Source organism: Panulirus ornatus, chromosome 20 (genome assembly GCF_036320965.1).
Source record: "Panulirus ornatus isolate Po-2019 chromosome 20, ASM3632096v1, whole genome shotgun sequence".
Lineage (NCBI taxonomy): Eukaryota > Metazoa > Arthropoda > Malacostraca > Decapoda > Palinuridae > Panulirus > Panulirus ornatus.
The window spans coordinates 391,432-411,533 of NC_092243.1; the positions used below are offsets into that span (position 1 = coordinate 391,432).

The following is a 20,102-nucleotide window of genomic DNA, read 5'->3' on the forward strand; positions in this document are numbered from 1 at the left end:
GAGAGTTGGGGTGAGAGACTATCAGTAAATTTTAGGGAGAATAAAAAGATGTTCTGGAAGGAGGTAAATAGGGTGCGTAAGACAAGGGAGCAAATGGGAACTTCAGTAAAGGGCGTAAATGGGGAGGTGATAACAAGTAGTGGTGATGTGAGAAGGAGATGGAATGAGTATTTTGAAGGTTTGTTGAATGTGTCTGATGACAGAGTGGCAGATATAGGGTGTTTGGGTCGAGGTGGTGTGCAAAGTGAGAGGGTTAGGGAAAATGATTTGGTAAACAGAGAAGAGGTAGTAAAAGCTTTGCGGAAGATGAAAGCCGGCAAGGCAGCAGGTTTGGATGGTATTGCAGTGGAATTTATTAAAAAAGGGGGTGACTGTATTGTTGACTGGTTGGTAAGGTTATTTAATGTATGTATGACTCATGGTGAGGTGCCTGAGGATTGGCGGAATGCTTGCATAGTGCCATTGTACAAAGGCAAAGGGGATAAGAGTGAGTGCTCAAATTACAGAGGTATAAGTTTGTTGAGTATTCCTGGTAAATTATATGGGAGGGTATTGATTGAGAGGGTGAAGGCATGTACAGAGCATCAGATTGGGGAAGAGCAGTGTGGTTTCAGAAGTGGTAGAGGATGTGTGGATCAGGTGTTTGCTTTGAAGAATGTATGTGAGAAATACTTAGAAAAGCAAATGGATTTGTATGTAGCATTTATGGATCTGGAGAAGGCATATGATAGAGTTGATAGAGATGCTCTATGGAAGGTATTAAGAATATATGGTGTGGGAGGCAAGTTGTTAGAAGCAGTGAAAAGTTTTTATCGAGGATGTAAGGCATGTGTACGTGTAGGAAGAGAGGAAAGTGATTGGTTCTCAGTGAATGTAGGTTTGCGGCAGGGGTGTGTGATGTCTCCATGGTTGTTTAATTTGTTTATGGATGGGGTTGTTAGGGAGGTAAATGCAAGAGTTTTGGAAAGAGGGGCAAGTATGAAGTCTGTTGGGGATGAGAGAGCTTGGGAAGTGAGTCAGTTGTTGTTCGCTGATGATACAGCGCTGGTGGCGGATTCATGTGAGAAACTGCAGAAGCTGGTGACGGAGTTTGGTAAAGTGTGTGGAAGAAGAAAGTTAAGAGTGAATGTCAATAAGAGCAAGGTTATTAGGTACAGTAGGGTTGAGGGTCAAGTCAATTGGGAGGTGAGTTTGAATGGTGAGAGGCTGGAGGAAGTGAAGTGTTTTAGATATCTGGGAGTGGATCTGTCAGCGGATGGAACCATGGAAGCGGAAGTGGATCATAGGGTGGGGGAGGGGGGCGAAAATTTTCGGAGCCTTGAAAAATGTGTGGAAGTCGAGAACATTATCCCGGAAAGCAAAAATGGGTATGTTTGAAGGAATAGTGGTTCCAACAATGTTGTATGGTTGCGAGGCGTGGGCTATGGATAGAGTTGTGCGCAGGAGGATGGATGTGCTGGAAATGAGATGTTTGAGGACAATGTGTGGTGTGAGGTGGTTTGATCGAGTAAGTAACGTAAGGGTAAGAGGGATGTGTGGAAATAAAAAGAGCGTGGTTGAGAGAGCAGAAGAGGGTGTTTTGAAGTGGTTTGGGCACATGGAGAGAATGAGTGAGGAAAGATTGACCAAGAGGATATATGTGTCGGAGGTGGAGGGAACGAGGAGAAGAGGGAGACCAAATTGGAGGTGGAAAGATGGAGTGAAAAGGATTTTGTGTGATCGGGGCCTGAACATGCAGGAGGGTGAAAGGAGGGCAAGGAATAGAGTGAATTGGAGCGATGTGGTATACAGGGGTTGACGTGCTGTCAGTGGATTGAATCAAGGCATGTGAAGCGTCTGGGGTAAACCATGGAAAGCTGTGTAGGTATGTATATTGCGTGTGTGGACGTGTGTATGTACATGTGTATGGGGGGGGTTGGGCCATTTCTTTCGTCTGTTTCCTTGCGCTACCTCGCAAACGCGGGAGACAGCGACAAAGTAAAAAAAAAAAAAAAAAAAAAAAAAAAATATATATATACATATATGTATATATATATATATATATATATATATATATATATATATATATATATATATATATATATATATATATATATATATATATATATATATATATATAAATATGTCGAAGTAAGAACAGTAACACGGAAACAGGCAAATTTCCAGACATGGTTGTGCTGTGACATTGATAAATAATCGAAAAACATCTGTTCAGGTGTATTTTAGACAGTAATATGGTGACCAATATGTAGCACCTAAGTGTCACTAATTTAGCGACGACCATTGGGAGCTGCTTATGCTGCATGAGCGTGCTCTGGCAGCGTACGGAGCCCGGCTACCTGACCCAACACATAAACCCTATTCACGTATTGTATCGATCACTGCCTCATGCGACCTATCATACGGTCGCTCTGTACTCCTTGACCAAGACGTCCCTGTCGTATGTTTTTGGTAATCAAACATGGCATGATACAGCATATCTACATCAGTAGCCGATGTGATCACCGTATGGTTCACAAATGGTAGGTAACAACCACAGTGTAGTTACGAGGCTCGTTCGGGTTTCGAAGCTTCGCAGGTCATGAGAATCCCAACACGTGTCAACGTGCGGGGTGGTGTACATCCAGGTGTCAGTTCACCTTTTGTCTCCCTGTCTGTAAGGTACGTACGTCAACTGTATACATAAGTCATGTAGAGATGATATTTAAGGGAGTGATGGTGGGTTAATAGTAGGCAGTTGCCGCAGTACAACACCACTGTATTGTTGTTATGTTGTAAATGCTAGATATGATTAGGTGACGGTACGAAACTGATAGGTACAACGTGGACATATGACACCCCACTATTTCTGTATAATGCCGTCAGTATCAAGATGTCAGTTGGTAAACAACGACCGAAACATAAGTACCGAGACGCAACAGTGGCCGGTGAGGAGGGAGGGTTGATGTGTTCGAACATCATGCAGCATTACTAACTCTCGAATTGTTCGTCGCTAAATTACTTGTATCTTATTACATACGTGTATCAGCATTCACTGGATATGATGTATATCATCTGGTTCTAATATTCTCTTTATAGTCAAGATTTTCTGTTGAATTTGAATCACTATATATATATATATATATATATATATATATATATATATATATATATATATATATATATATATATATATATATTTGTTTACCAAATTGCGTCCTAGCTACGTCTCGTCGTTTTATATCAACTGACTGTCATATTTCTTGTATTTCCCTAGATGAGATGATCATTGCACGAAAGTGCACTTGGGAACGAATCGTGTTTCATTTCACTATGGATAAGAAAGGAATATATATATATATATATATATATATATATATATATATATACGAATAAAGTGCATATGAACGCGCACCTTCATAGAACATGCAAACCTCCAACAGCCAGGATCGAACCCGGGACCCCTGTGCCACAGGCGTGAATGTTACCGCTAGGCTATGGGCCTGGCTAATAGGAAATAACTATTCGAATACTATGTACTCGAATACTCTTCGTCTCACGTTGGTGAGCAACGGGGTCTACACCGGTTATTTTCCAGCAGGCGTACATAGCCAGCAGATAGCATTTTGCCAAACCTAAGTGTACAACGCGGAGGTATATGAATACGAATAAAGTGCATATGAACGCGCACCTTCATACAACATACAAACCTCCAACAGCCAGGATCGAACCCGGGACCCCTGTGCCACAAGTGGGAATGCTACCGCTAGGCTATGGGCCTGGCTATGGGTATAGCCTAACGGTAGCAATGCCGCCTGTGGCACAAGGGTCCCGGGTTCGATCCTGGCTGTTGGAGATTTGTATGTTATGTAAATATATATACATATATATATATATATATATATATATATATATATATATATATATATATATATATATATTTTTTTTTTTTTTCCATACTATTCACCATTTCCCGCGATAGCGAGGTAGCGTTAAGAACAGAGGACTGGGCTTTTGAGGGAATATCCTCACCTGGCCCCCTTCTCTGTTCCTTCTTTTGGAAAATCAAAAAAAGAAAAAGAAACGAGAGGGGAGGATTTCCAGTCGCCTTCTACGACAAGCAGGGAATACGTGCTAAGTATTCTTTCTCCTCTATCCCCAAGGATATATATATATATATATATATATATATATATATATATATATATATATATATATATATATATATATATGAATGGTATTGCAGTGGAATTTATTAAAAAAGGGGGTGACTGTATTGTTGACTGGTTGGTAAGATTATTTAATGTATGTATGACCCATGGTGAGGTGCCTGAGGATTGGCGGAATGCGTGCATAGTGCCATTGTACAAAGGCAAAGGGGATAAGAGTGAGTGCTCAAATTACAGAGGTATAAGTTTGTTGAGTATTCCTGGTAAATTATATGGGAGGGTATTGATTGAGAGGGTGAAAGCATGTACAGAGCATCAGATTGGGGAAGAGCAGTGTGGTTTCAGAAGTGGTAGAGGATGTGTGGATCAGGTGTTTGCTTTGAAGAATGTATGTGAGAAATACTTAGAAAAGCAAATGGATTTGTATGTAGCATTTATGGATCTGGAGAAGGCATATGATAGAGTTGATAGAGATGCTCTGTGGAAGGTATTAAGAATATATGGTGTGGGAGGAAAGTTGTTAGAAGCAGTGAAAAGTTTTTATCGAGGATGTAAGGCATGTGTACGTGTAGGAAGAGAGGAAAGTGATTGGTTCTCAGTGAATGTAGGTTTGCGGCAGGGGTGTGTGATGTCTCCATGGTTGTTTAATTTGTTTATGGATGGGGTTGTTAGGGAGGTGAATGCAAGAGTTTTGGAAAGAGGGGCAAGTATGAAGTCTGTTGGGGATGAGAGAGCTTGGGAAGTGAGTCAGTTGTTGTTCGCTGATGATACAGCGCTGGTGGCTGATTCATGTGAGAAACTGCAGAAGCTGGTGACTGAGTTTGGTAAAGTGTGTGGAAGAAGAAAGTTAAGAGTAAATGTGAATAAGAGCAAGGTTATTAGGTACAGTAGGGTTGAGGGTCAAGTCAATTGGGAGGTGAGTTTGAATGGAGAAAAACTGGAGGAAGTAAAGTGTTTTAGATATCTGGGAGTGGATCTGGCAGCGGATGGAACCATGGAAGCGGAAGTGGATCATAGAGTGGGGGAGGGGGCGAAAATTCTGGGGGCCTTGAAGAATGTGTGGAAGTCGAGAACATTATCTCGGAAAGCAAAAATGGGTATGTTTGAAGGAATAGTGGTTCAAACAATGTTGTATGGTTGCGAGGCGTGGGCTATGGATAGAGTTGTGCGCAGGAGGATGGATGTGCTGGAAATGAGATGTTTGAGGACAATGTGTGGTGTGAGGTGGTTTGATCGAGTGAGTAACGTAAGGGTAAGAGAGATGTGTGGAAATAAAAAGAGCGTGGTTGAGAGAGCAGAAGAGGGTGTTTTGAAGTGGTTTGGGCACATGGAGAGAATGAGTGAGGAAAGATTGACCAAGAGGATATATGTGTCGGAGGTGGAGGGAACGAGGAGAAGAGGGAGACCAAATTGGAGGTGGAAAGATGGAGTGAAAAAGATTTTGTGTGATCGGGGCCTGAACATGCAGGAGGGTGAAAGGAGGGCAAGGAATAGAGTGAATTGGAGCGATGTGGTATACCGGGGTTGACGTGCTGTCAGTGGATTGAATCAAGGCATGTGAAGCGTCTGGGGTAAACCATGGAAAGCTGTGTAGGTATGTATATTTGCGTGTGTGGACGTATGTATATACATGTGTATGGGGGGGGGGGGGTTGGGCCATTTCTTTCGTCTGTTTCCTTGCGCTACCTCGCAAACGCGGGAGACAGCGACAAAGTATAATAAAAAAAATAAAAAAATATAAAAGTCTGCGTCTTACTGTCTGATATGTAAGTACTGTACTGCTAGGTCACGCTCAGTCTCGACCAGATTTTTGGGATGATACAGTGGAACATGAGACATGTTCACCAACCCTCCACGTGAGGGTAGGGGTAGCATATACACTATGTATCGTACGCGAATCGCTGCTTGATAGCACCGTAGAGGTTTTTCATTACCCAAGGCAGTTTAAAACGTGTGTGCGGAAGACCTTCGGAACTTAGGGAAGACCTGAGAAGAAACTGACAAAGATTTGGGTTAGACCTGGAGAAGGTTTGAGAAAGACCTAGGATGAACCTTAAGGTAACCTTGTAATACTTCAGGAAGAACTTGGGGAGACCTTGGGAAGGTTTGGGGAAGACCCGAAGAAGACCTTAGTGAGACCTGGGGAAGATCTAGGGTGGAGTTGGGAAAAAGGAAGACCATGTTAAGACCTGAGAAAGTTCTGGAAGGACCTGGGACGACTTTGTGAAACCTTGGGGAAGATCTTAGAAAATATCGCAAAATCTTTCAATAATGGTTTCAGGGTTGAAAAAATGCCCAGTAAAGTATCTGAATCAAGCTCATAATTCTTTGTCTTTCTGTTTCCCGTTATCTGCCGACTAATTCATGTCTGGTTTTCTGTTATTTACTAAACCCTAAGTCATTAGGCCATTCTCACCAACTTTTTTTTATAATATTTTTGAAAAAGGGTTTGGTTTTTGGGGCTTAGGAACGTCATCCACCCCACATCTTCCATGTAGAGACGGGATAACCTGGACAAAGGTCGGGTACCTCACCTTGCAAGGTAATATGAGAGAAGCTTCTGTCATCGAAAAGAACAATGCAAACATGGGAAGAATGGAGGGGAGAGAGAGAGAGAGAGAGAGAGAGAGAGAGAGAGAGAGAGAGAGAGAGAGAGAGAGAGAGAGAGAGAGAGGATGAAATTTAATTACATACAACAAAGAAGGTCTGCCGCAGGGAGTGGAGACAGAACTGTTGTTGGGGAAGGTGCTAATGGCCAGAGACTGCAGTACCGGAGATTGCCTCGGGGTGCTTGCTGCTTGGGCCACCATGTTGGTGCTTCGTGTTTCTAGGTGGTGATGGTAATGGTGATTGTGGTTATTGCGGTGACAGTGGTGGTGCTAATGGTGAAAGTGGTTTTCGTTGTGGTCTTGGTAATGATGGTATTGATGGCACTATTGGTAGCATGAGTGGGGTTAATATATGTGAATGTGGAACAAACTGCACCAGTAAAAATAGTACTGTCAATAGTATCAGTTGTTATAGCAGCAGCAAGAGCATTCATGGTAGTCATAGTAGTTATGATAGTGGTATTAACATTTATGGAAATAGTTAAGCTGAAAAATAAGAACCAGTATGAATACAAACAGTATGAACACCAACATAAGTTTATATCAGATCCACGGATGCCACTTACAGATCCCTCATTTTAATAGTATTCTCATACAAGTTTTTCAAAGCGATCACTTTGTCCACAGAAACCTTTCCTAAAGCCATTTCTCTCCAGCCATATTTTCTGTGCAAGCAGCCAACCTATCATTCACTACGGCCAATCATCCTGCCTAGTATGATGAAGAGAATTGCACATCTGTACTTCGAACATTCATTCTTGTTCCACATGCCCATGTGCAACGGCACATTCATGCATATCGCCAATCCTTTGGCACTTCACCTTAGGCCATATAAACGTCGAACATCCTGACACCTAGTCAGCACCATTATAACCCCCTTCCATAAGAAATTTAAGTGCAATTCCCTCCATTCCTGCCGCTATGCCACACTTAATATGCAAGCCTTTCACGACCTCCTTTTTCATAACCACAGCATCTCCTATGATTCTTGCTCCGTATGCCACCTCATCCTAGACACATTTACATTATATCTGCCTCTTGTCATCCAACACGTTCAGCAATGCCACAAAGTACTCGCTCCTCTGTCCTACATATTCTCAAGTTATTGCCTGTCCAGTTGCTATCCTCATTGTCGTCCGCATCTATCCTCGTGTCCTTTTCACACTCGTCACTTTGTCCCAGAATTTTCTTATTTTCTCTGAAATTCCTTGCTCTCTCATCCCATCCCTCAGATGCCCTTCTTTACGGCTCTACCTTTCTCATGACCTCATGCCGCTTTCCCATGTACTTCTCCCACTCGTTTACACTCCTCTCTAAACACCTTTTCTTTCTCACAGGCGATTTGATTTTCTCATTCCACTTCTCGCTATCCTTTCTCAGACTTTTGTATCTCTCCTTCCACATATCATGAACTTCATCATTTATCCTGAAGATTTTTCCACTCCTTTTCCACTCCCCTAGATTCTTTTATGTTGATGCTATGCCATTCTTCTTTCAATCTCTCTTAGTATCTCAGTGTATAGGAATCTTCCAACATGATCTCTTTCACCATCTTTTCATTCATTTCCTCTCTCCCATGAGACCCACCACAACTTTCACACTTACTTTCACCAAGAAATGAACTGACATTCCAACTTGTATTCCTCTCAACCCGTCCATATCTTTCAGTCCGACCATTGTCCATATCTGTACGTATATGTTTACAGTGATATGGTGAACTGATGGACAGCCGCAAGTTTACCAGTGTCAGCAAGGTAACAGTAGTACCAGGGTAGGGTTTGTCAACAGTCACCTGCTGTGCTAAAATCTAGCACGTGGTGGAGGTGATCACTTGTAGCGTTATTTTCTACCGCAGTTGGCTGAGGGACAGTGATAAATGAGTGGTAGTGATGATAGCATATGACGAGAAAAGTAGGAGTGATGATACATAGATGATACAGTGAATCTGGATACCACCTATGGGTTGTCATCGTGCGTAGTGGGAGTGGCAGTAGGGTAGTGAAAGGTAGTCACAATGGGTTGTGGCAGTGGAGGGGGAATATGTTAGGGACAGACGGTGTTGGAAGATGCAGAAGGACCATAAGGTTGCGCCGGGTGGAGGGAGTGACGGGGAGGCTGGCTGGTGAATGATACAAAACTTTGTATTCATTGTACATGCAAGCAATTGTATAATTTATCTTGAAATGTTTCGTTTCAGTGAGATTTATCTTGAATGTAACATTAAGGTTTTCCATTATGCTGTATTACTTTAAACTGTTCCTTTTGGACTATTGAAAACATTCCCCCTGCCGCTCGCACTCAGTACGGCCATTGTCAGTGGAGATCGTAGGGGGTGTGGGCTCGCTGTCTGCCGGCCGTCCTGTGGAGCTGGTGTGCAGGGCGGTGGGTTCGCGACCCCCGGCGCACATTACATGGTGGAGAGGTTCACGACAAATCACCGACGTCACGCACACGGTCAGTTGTAGAGTTTATTGTGTGTATTTATATCCTGGTCTGTGTAGGGTCAGTTATACTGTTTGGTATATCTACTCCCATGTACTTTTTGGAATGTAGACTGATATATATTCTTATAGAATGGATTTAAAAATTCTCCATCATAGCAAATAGCGTCTCTCTATCTCCTCTCCATCTCTGTGCATCATCACTCTATTTGTGGATCTTTCTTCTCCCTAAACACAGGTGATGAACGGCGGGAACGTCACGACTGGATCGATCATCCTTATGCCCACCCGTCAGGATGATGGCAAGCACATTACCTGTCGTGCCTCCAACCCAGAGATCCCACATTCGGTGCTCGAGGACGCAGACCTGCTCAGTATACGCTGTGAGTCGCATGAGAGTTTGTCGTTAACCTGTTTCGTATGAGTGATTTTGGTATCTAGTCACATTTTTTTGCGTCTTATGATTTAGCCTCGGTTTTTGTATAATACTCAATGAATAATGCTTTCTGTAATGTGGTGTCATTCATATTTAGTAAAATAATCATTGTGATGTTATCTCAAAATCATATTTAGTATTGCGACCTTCACTTTAGATTTCCATGTTGTAGCTTACCAATTTTATTTCCTACAGTGGTGCCTTTAAATGAAATTTTCTATGAAAAATTTTGGATTATGTATCCAGTATTTTGGAAAGAAAATCTCATTCTGTAGCACTAGAAATTCTCAAGCATGCTTTTTCCAGTCTTCGTCACATATGCCTTGAATTTCGGTCGAATATTCTGAATTCTGGTCTATATATCAAGTTTCTGTATTTTAGACTCGTAGATAAGATTGTATGTTTATGAAATCTCGAGAAACATAATCCCTATAATCTAGTACTGTAAATCGAGTTTTGGACATAATGCGCTTTGGTTCGCATATTCTATATTTTCTCATTTAATCTTTTTATATATGTCATGCCTTTTCTCTAATTATTATAAACATTCCATTATGAGGCTTTATGCTCTTCCCATTCTTTTGTTTCATTTTCTTAAGGTTTTTGGTCTCGGGACCAACATTACTGTAGTATAGTCTCTGATCCAAGTTCTGTGAAGTAGTTCGATTCATACATCTGTATCATGTCTGGCTAGCCATCCTACTTAAAGATTATAACGCACCAGCCATCTTGTATCTGTCAAAACGTCTCTCGTATATGAAATGAATTGCTTTTTCTTTAACCACGGGTAATGTTTTATTTCTTTTTTATCATAAAAGGCACCAATCACAGGCACTTTCGGCTGCAATGAAGTAGATTTTTTTCGGTAAATATCCAAAAACGTTTCCGGAAAGATAGAGCATAAGTTGGTAAAGATTTGTATCGTGAAGTTGTGGAAAGGAGGAAGCAGACAAAGTGTCAGCCTAGTGGGTACTGTATTAACTAACCAGGAAAGAGACCCAGCAATAGTCATCCCTCAAGAACACGTCTTCACTCTAAATAACAATGAATAAGCATTGAATAAGGCTTTAGACCTAGCATTTCACCCTGTGACCTCACTCACAACATGCATTAACCTTTAACTTTCATACTCTGAATTTCATCTTATCAGTTCTCCTCACCCATCCCTTAAAATCTTGATTAAGTTCCCATTAAGTGATACTGCGCTACTCTTTTCTCGGTTGAAAAATCTGGTCCACAATATATTTCCATGTCAGTTGTAATCTACTTTCTCCTCCATGTTATCTTTGATTCATAGTTTCTTCATAAACTTTTGATCTAGAGACTAATTCCTCTCGATGAGATATTTCTCTATTTTCCTTGAATAATTTTCTCCGCACGTTTGTGTTAGCCAGTATGTGTCGCCTGTCTGCAGGTGTGTTGCGTCCGTGACAAGGTCAGCCTGCTTTATAACTCCTTCTGGCGAGTTTTGTGAAAGCTTTTGTTTATTAAATGTTGATGTTGTTTGTGAAAATTTGAATGATTCTGTGAGCTTGAGTTACGTGTACTTCATTCATTTATACAAAACATATGTACAAATATAGAAACATTCACGCACACCTAGGCTCTCATACAACGAAGTACACACACGCGCACGCGTGCACTATCCATTTTCAGCCTACCGATACGCGTTTGTACATCTTATAAAAAATATGGACGATAAGACTGCGGATTACAGAATGAATGTATGGTAATGTGATTACTGTCCATCACGAGAGCGCCGTCTATCTGACACATCAGAGGCCAAGATCCTGCCTCCTGGCCTACATGACCAGCTATTATGGTCAACCTATCGTCTTCACCACCATTATCAGCGACAGTGATTTCTTAGGCAATAAATCCCGCTCTTGGCAACTGTTATTAGCGCCTCTTTCTCGCGAGGTCATTAACAAGTTGTTCAAGTATATATTTCACGAACTACCAGTGAGCCACAGAGGCATGATAGCTGCCTCGTTTAATGCTGCTCTGTAGGTGTTGCTAGTAGTAGTAGCAGCCATTTCCTGTTACTTACATTGTATATGACTCATTTATCTGCCATTAGGACGTTATATATATATATATATATATATATATATATATATATATATATATATATATATATATATGTGAATATGTGTATGTGAATAAGAGCAAGGTTATTAGGTACAGTAGGGTTGGGGGTCAAGTCAATTGGGAGGTAAGTTTGAATGGAGAAAAACTGGAGGAAGTAAAGTGTTTTAGATATCTGGGAGTGGATCTGGCAGCGGATGGAACCATGGGAGCGGAAGTGAATCATAGGGTGGGGGAGGGGGCGAAAATCCTGGGAGCCTTGAAGAATGTGTGTAAGTCGAGATCATTATCTCGGAAAGCAAAAATGGCTATGTTTGAAGGAATAGTGGTTCCAACAATGTTGTATGGTTGCGAGGCGTGGGCTATGGATAGAGTTGTGCGCAGGAGGGTGGATGTGCTGGAAATGAGATGTTTGAGGACAATGTGTGGTGTGAGGTGGTTTGATCGAGTAAGTAATGTAAGGGTAAGAGAGATGTGTGGAAATAAAAAGAGTGTGGTTGAGAGAGCAGAAGAGGGTGTTTTGAAATGGTTTGGTCACATGGAGAGAATGAGTGAGGAAAGATTGACCAAGAGGATATATGTGTCGGAGGTGGAGGGAACGAGGAGAAGTGGGAGACCAAATTGGAGGTGGAAAGATGGAGTGAAAAAGAGTTTGAGTGATCGGGGCCTGAACATGCAGGAGGGTGAAAGGCGGGCAAGGAATAGAGTGAATTGGATCGATGTGGTATACCGGGGTCGACGTGCTGTCAATGGATTGAATCAGGGCATGTGAAGCGTCTGGGGTAAACCATGGAAAGTTGTGTGGGGCGTGGATGTGGAAAGGGAGCTGTGGTTTCGGGCATTACTGCTTGACAGCTAGAGACTGTGAACGAATGGGGCCCTTGTCTTTTCCTAGCGCTACCTCGCACACATGAGGGGGGAGGGGGATGTTATTCCATGTGTGGCGAGGTGGCGATGGGAATGAATAAAGGAAGACAGTGTGAATTGTGTGCATGTGTATATATATATATGTGTCTGTGTGTGTATATATATGTGTACATTGAGATGTATGGGTATGTATATTTGCGTGTGTGGACGTGTATGTATATACATGTGTAGGGGGTGGGTTGGGCCATTTCTTTAGTCTGTTTCCTTGCGCTACCTCGCAAACGCGGGAGACAGCGACAAAGCAAAGCAAATATATATATATATATATATATATATATATATATATATATATATATATATATATATATATATATATATTTATATATATATATATATATATATATATATATATATATATATATATATATATATATATATATATATATAAATATATATATATATATACTTTTTTTTCTGAAAACCTCAACAAATCTTCACCTTCGCCTTCACAAGATAGTGATCAGACATCCCTCCAGCTGCCCCTCTCAGCACATTAACATCCAAATATCTCTCTTTTACACGCCTATCAGTTAACACGTAATCCAATAACGCTCTCTGGCCATGTATCCTACTCACAAACGCATATTTATGTATATCTCTTTTTAAACCAGGTATTCCCAATCACCTTTTTCAGCACACAAATCCGCAAGCTCTTCAGTTAAATTTACAACACTGAACACCCCATGTACACAATTATACCTTTAACTGCCACATTACTCATCTTTGCTTTCAAATCGCAAATCATTGTAACCCGGTCTCGTGCATCAAAGCTGCTAACACACTCACTATCGCTCCTAAAACACTTGCCCCTCATGATCTTTCTGATGACCAGTAGAGAGTGGTAGCGCAAGGAAATGGCCCAACCCACCTAAATACACATGTATTTACATAAAAGCTCACACACGCACATATACATTCATATACATTTCAACTTATACATACATATACATACACAGACATATACATGTATACACATGTACATATTCATACTTGCTGCCGTCATCCATTCTCGTCGCCACCCCCCTCCACACATGAAATACCTCCAGCAAGGTAGCAAAGGCCTCATTCGTTCACACTCATCTCTAGCCCCCTTTCCACACTCAGGCGCCACAGACCTTTCCATGATTTACCGCAGACGCTTCACATGCCCTGGTTCAATCCATTGATAGCACGTCGACCCCGGTATACCACATCGTTCCAGTTCACTCTATTCCTTGCACGCCTTTCACCCTCCTGTATGTTCAGGCCCCGATCGCTCAATATCTTTTTCACTCCATCCTTACACCTCCAGTTTGTTTTCCCGCTTCTCCTTTTTCCCTCCACCCCTGACACATATATCCTCTTTGTCAATGTTTCCTCACTCATTCTCTCCATGTGTCCAAGCCATTTCAACACACCTTCTTCTGCTCTCTCAACCACACTCTTTTTATTACCATTCATCTCTCTTGCCCTTACATCGCTTGATCAAACCACCTTACACCACATATTGTCCTCAAACATCTCATTTCACATCCACCCTCCTCCGCACAACCCTATCTATAGCCCATGCCTCGCAACCATATAACATTGTTGGAACCACTGTTCCTTCAAACATACCCATTATAGCTCTCCAAGATAACGTCCTCGCCTTCCACACATTCTTCAATGCTCCCAGAACCTTCGCCTCCTCCCTCACCTTGTGACTCGCTTCCGCCTCCATTGTTCCGTCGGCTGCTGAGTTCACTCCCAGATATCTAAAACACTTCACTTCCTCCAACTTTTCTCCATTCAAACTTGCCTTCCAGTTAACTTGTCCCTCGACTCTGCTGAACCTATTAACCTTTACATTTACTCTCAGCTTTCTTCTTTCATACGCTTTACCAAACTCGGTCACCAACTTGTGCAGCTTCTCACCCGAATCAGCCACCAGTGCTGTATCATCAGCGAACAACAAGCGACTCGCTTCCCAAGCCCTCTCATCAAGAACAGACTGTATACTTGCCCCTCTCTCCAAAACTCTTGCATTCACCTCCCTAACCACCCGATCTATAAATAAATTGAACAACCATGGAGACATAACGCACCCCTGCCGCAAACCGACATTCACTGGGAACCAATCACTCTCCTCTTTTCCTACTCGTACACATGCCTTACATCCTTGGTAAAAACTTTTCACTGCTTGCAGCAGCTTGCCTCCCACACCATATACTCTTAATACCTTTCACATAACATCTCTATCAACCCTATCTTATGCATTCTCTAGATCCATAAATGCTACATACAAATCCATCTGTTTTTCTAAGTATTTGTCTCGTACATTCTTCAGAGCAAACACCTGATCCACGCATCTACCACACTGCTCTTGTCCCAATCTGATGCTTTGTACATGCCTTTACTCTCTCAATTAACACCCTCCCATATAATTTCCCAGGAATACTCAACAAAAGTATGCCTCTATATATATATATATATATATATATATATATATATATATATATATATATATATATATATATATATATATATATATTGACATTTTTATTATAATAATATATAATTGAATATATATATATATATATATATATATATATATATATATATATATATATATATATATATATATATATATATATATATATTATATTTATTTATTTATTTTATTTATTTTGCTTTGTCGCTGTCTCCCGCGTTAGCGAGGTAGCGCAAGGAAACAGACGAAAGAATGACCCAACCCGCCCACATACACCTGTATATACATACACGTCCACACACGCAAATATGCATACCTATACATCTCAATGTACACACACACATATATATATATATATTTATATATATATATATAAATATATATATATATATATATATATATATATATATATATATATATGTATATATATATATATATATATATATATATATATATATATATATATATATATATATATATATATATATATATATATATATATATACACACACAGACATATACATATATACACATGTACATAATTCATACTGTCTGCCTTATTTGTTCCCATTGCCACCCCGCCACACATGGAATAACAACCCCCTCCCCCCTCATGTGTGCAAGGTAGCGCTAGGAAAAGACACCAAAGGCCTCATTCGTTCACACTCAGTCTCTAGCTGTCATGTAATAATGCACCGAAAGCACAGCTCCCTTTCCACATCCACGCCCCACACAACTTTCCATGGTTTACCCCAGACGCTTCACATGCCCTGGTTCAATCTATTGACAGCACGTCGACCCCGGTATACCACATCGTTCCAATTCACTCTATTCCTTGCACGCCTTTCACCCTCCTGCATGTTCAGGCCCCGATCACTCAAAATCTTTTTCACTCCATCTTTCCACCTCCAATTTGGTCTCCCACTTCTCCTCGTTCCATCCACCTCTGACACATATATCCTCTTTGTCAATCTTTCCTCACTCATTCTCTCCATGTGACCAAACCATTTTAAAACACCCTCTTCTGCTCTCTCAACCACACTCTTTTTATTTCCACACATCTCTCTTACCCTATTATTACTTACTCGATCAAACCACATATTGTCCTCAGACATCTCATTTCCAGCACATCCACCCTCCTGCGCACAACTCTATCCATAGCCCACGCCTCCAAACCATACAACATTGTTGGAACCACTATTCCTTCAAACACACCCATTTTTGGTTTCCGAGATAATGTTCTCGACTTCCAAACATTCTTCAATGCTCCCAGAATTTTTGCCCCCTCCCCCACCCTGTGATTCACTTCCGCTTCCATGGTTCCATCCGCTGCCAGATCCACTCCCAGATATCTAAAACGCTTTACTTCCTCCAGTTTTTCTCCATTCAAACTTACCTCTCAATTGACTTGACGCTCAACCCTACTGTACCTAATAACCTTGCTCTTATTCACATTTACTCTTAACTTTCTTCTTTCACACACTTTACCAAACTCAGTCACCAGCTCCTGCAGTTTCTTACATGAATCAGCCACCAGCGCTGTATCATCAGCGAACAACAACTGACTCACTTCCCAAGCTCTCTCATCCACAACAGACTGCATACTTGCCCCTCTTTCCAAAACTCTTGCAATCACCTCCTTAACAACCCCATTCATAAACAAATTAACCAACCATGGAGATATCACACACCCCTGCCGCAAACCTACATTCACTGAGAACCAATCACTTTCCTCTCTTCCTACACGTACACATGCCTTACATCATCGATAAAAACTTTTCGCTGCTTCTAACAACTTGCCTCCCACACCATATATTCTTAAAACCTTCCACAGAGCATCTCTATCAACTCTGTCATATGCCTTCTCCAGATCCATAAATGCTACATACAAATCCATTTGTTTTTCTAAGTATTTCGCACATACATTCTTCAAAGCAAATACCTGATCCACACATCCTCTACCACTTCTGAAACCACACTGCTCTTCCCCAATCTGATGCTCTGTACATGCCTTCACCTTCTCAATCAATACCCTCCCATATAATTTACCAGGAATACTCAACAAACTTATACCTCTGTAATTTGAGCACTCACTCTTATCCCCTTTGCCTTTGTACAATGGCACTACGCCAATCCTCAGGCACCTCACCATGAATCATACATACACTAGATAACCTTACCAACCAGTCAACAATACAGTCACCCCCTTTTTTAATAAATTCCACTGCAATACCATCCAAACTTGCTGCCTTGCCGGCTTTCATCTTCCGTAAAGCTTTTACTACCTCTTCTCTATTTACCAAATCATTTTCACTAACCCTCTCACTTTGCACACCACCTCGACCAAAACACCCTATATCTGCCACTCTATCATCAAACACATTCAACAAACCTTCAAAATACTCACTCCATCTCCTTCTCACATCACCACTACTTGTTATCACCTCCCCATTAGCCCCCTTCACTGAAGTTCCCATTTGCTCCCTTGTCTTACGCACTTTATTTACCTCCTTCCAAAACATCTTTTTATTCTCCCTGAAATTTAATGATACTCTCTCACCCCAACCATCATTTGCCCTCTTTTTCACCTCTTGCACCTTTCTCTTGACATCTTGCCTCTTTCTTTTATACCTCTCCCACTCATTTGCATTTTTTCCCTGCAAAAATCGTCGAAATGCCTCTCTCTTCTTTTTCACTAATAATCTTACTTCTTCATCCCACCACTCTACCTTTTCTAATCAACCCACCTCCCACGCTTCTCATGCCACAAGCATCGTTTGCGCAAGCCATTACTGCTTCCCTAAATACATCCCATTCCTCCCCCACTCCCCTTACCTCCTTTGTTCTCATCTTTTTCCATTCTGTACTCAGTCTCTCCTGGTACGTCCTCACACAAGTCTTCTTCCCAAGCTCTTTTACTCTCACCACTCTCTTCACCCCAACATTCTCTCATCTTTTCTGAAAACCCCCACAAATCTTCACCTTCGCCTCTACAAGATAATGATCTGACATCCCTCTAGTTGCACCTCTCAGCACATTAACATCCAAAAGTCTCTCCTTCATGCATTTATCAAGTAACACGTAATCCAATAACGCTCTCTGGCCATCTCTCCTACTTACATACGAATACTTATGTATATCTCGCTTTTTAAACCAGGTATTCCCAATCACCAGTCCTTTTTCAGCACATAAATCTACAAGCTCTTCACCATATCCATTTACAACACTGAACACTCCATGTATACCAATTATTCCCTCAACTGCCACATTACTCACCTTTGTATTCAAATCACCCATCACTATAACCCGGTCTTTTGCATCAAAGCTACTAACACACTCATTTAGCTGCTCCCAAAACACTTGCCTCTCATGATCTGTCTTATCATGCCCAGGTGCATATGCACCAATAATCACCCATCTCTCTCCATCAACTTTCAGTTTTACCCATATCAATCTAGAATTTACTTTCTTACACTCTATCACATACTCCCACAACTCCTGATTCAGGAGTAGTGCTACTCCTTCCCTTGCTCTTGTCCTCTCACTAACCCCTGACTTTACTCCCAAGACATTCCCAAACCACTCTTCCCCTTTACCCTTGAGCTTCGTTTCACTCAGAGCCAAAACATCCAGGTTCCTTTCCTCATATATATATATATATATATATATATATATATATATATATATAAATATACATATATATATATATATATATATATATATATATATATATATATATATATATATATATATATATATATATATATATATATATATATATATTCAGGGAAATGAAACACGATGAATTCCCAAGTGTACTTTTGTGTAGTAATCACATCATCAGAAGAGATACATGAAAGAACTATATCAATCGGTTTATATGCAACGAAAAGACGTGGCTAGGACGCCATTTGGTAAAAAATTGACTACATGAATGTATGTCAGGTTCGTTCGAGTCTGGCAACAAACGTATGTAAACTTAATATGTGGACAAGAAGGGGAACTGTCTACAAATTCTGTCGACAATAAAGCTACCCAATTTGTATAGACCTTCAGTAATATTAAGGTTACAGTTCTTTATGTATCTAATAATAGAAGATTGAATGATATTTCTCGTGTTACAGGAGTTAGAGTTAATAACCGACTGGGAAGTGAATCAGTTGTTGTTCGCTGATGATACACCTCTGGTGGCTGATTCAAGTGAGAAACTGCAGTTGGTGACTGAGTTTGGTAAAGTGTGTTAAAGGAGAAAGTTGAGAGTAAATGTGAATAAGAGCAAGGTTAGTAGGTTCAGTAGGGTTCAGGGTTAAGTCAACTGGGATGTATGTTTGAATGGGGAAAATTTGGAGGAAGTGAAGTCTTTTAGATGTCTGTGAATGGACTTTAGTAGCGAATGGAACAAAGGAAGCGGAAGTGAGTCACAGGTTGGGGGAGGGGTGAAGGTTCTGTGAGTGATGAATAATGTGTGGAGGGAAATAATTTTATCTCGGAGAGCAAAAATGGGTGTGTTTGAAAAGTAGTTCCAACAATATCATATGGTTTCGAGGCTTAGGCTATAGTTAGGGTTGTGCGGAGGAGGGTGGATGTGTTAGAAATAGAATGTTAGAGGACAATATGTGGTGTGAGGTGGTTTCATCGAGTAAGTAATGAAAGGGTAAGATAGATGTATGAAATTTTTTTGGAAAGAGTGTGGTTGAGAGCAAAAGAGGGTGTGTTGAAATGGTTTGGACATAGGGAGAGAATGAGTGAGGAAATATTAACAAAGGGGATATATATGTCAGAGGTGGAGAGAACAAGAAGCGGGAGACAAAATTGGAAGTGGAAGGATGGAGTGAAAAAGATATGGAGCGATCGGGGCCTGAACATACAGGAGGGCGAGAGGCATACAAGGAATAGAGTGAATTGGAGTGATATGGTATACCGGAGTCGATGTGCCGTTAGTAGACTGAACCTGGGAATTTGAAACGTTTGGGGTAAACCATGGAAAGGTCTGCGGGGCCTGGA

At 41.0% G+C, this 20,102-nt stretch overlaps 1 protein-coding gene across 2 annotated transcripts in view; it reads left to right on the forward strand.

The window, feature by feature from the left end:
* Window positions 1-20,102, forward strand: part of LOC139755833 (nephrin-like) — a 237,367-nt gene that overhangs the window by 189,778 nt on the left and 27,487 nt on the right. For both annotated transcript variants that reach the window (XM_071674438.1, XM_071674439.1), the window contains exons 6-7: window positions 9,060-9,211; window positions 9,437-9,581. In XM_071674438.1, the coding sequence (XP_071530539.1) occupies window positions 9,060-9,211; window positions 9,437-9,581 (297 nt within the window). The remainder of the gene's footprint in view (window positions 1-9,059; window positions 9,212-9,436; window positions 9,582-20,102) is intronic.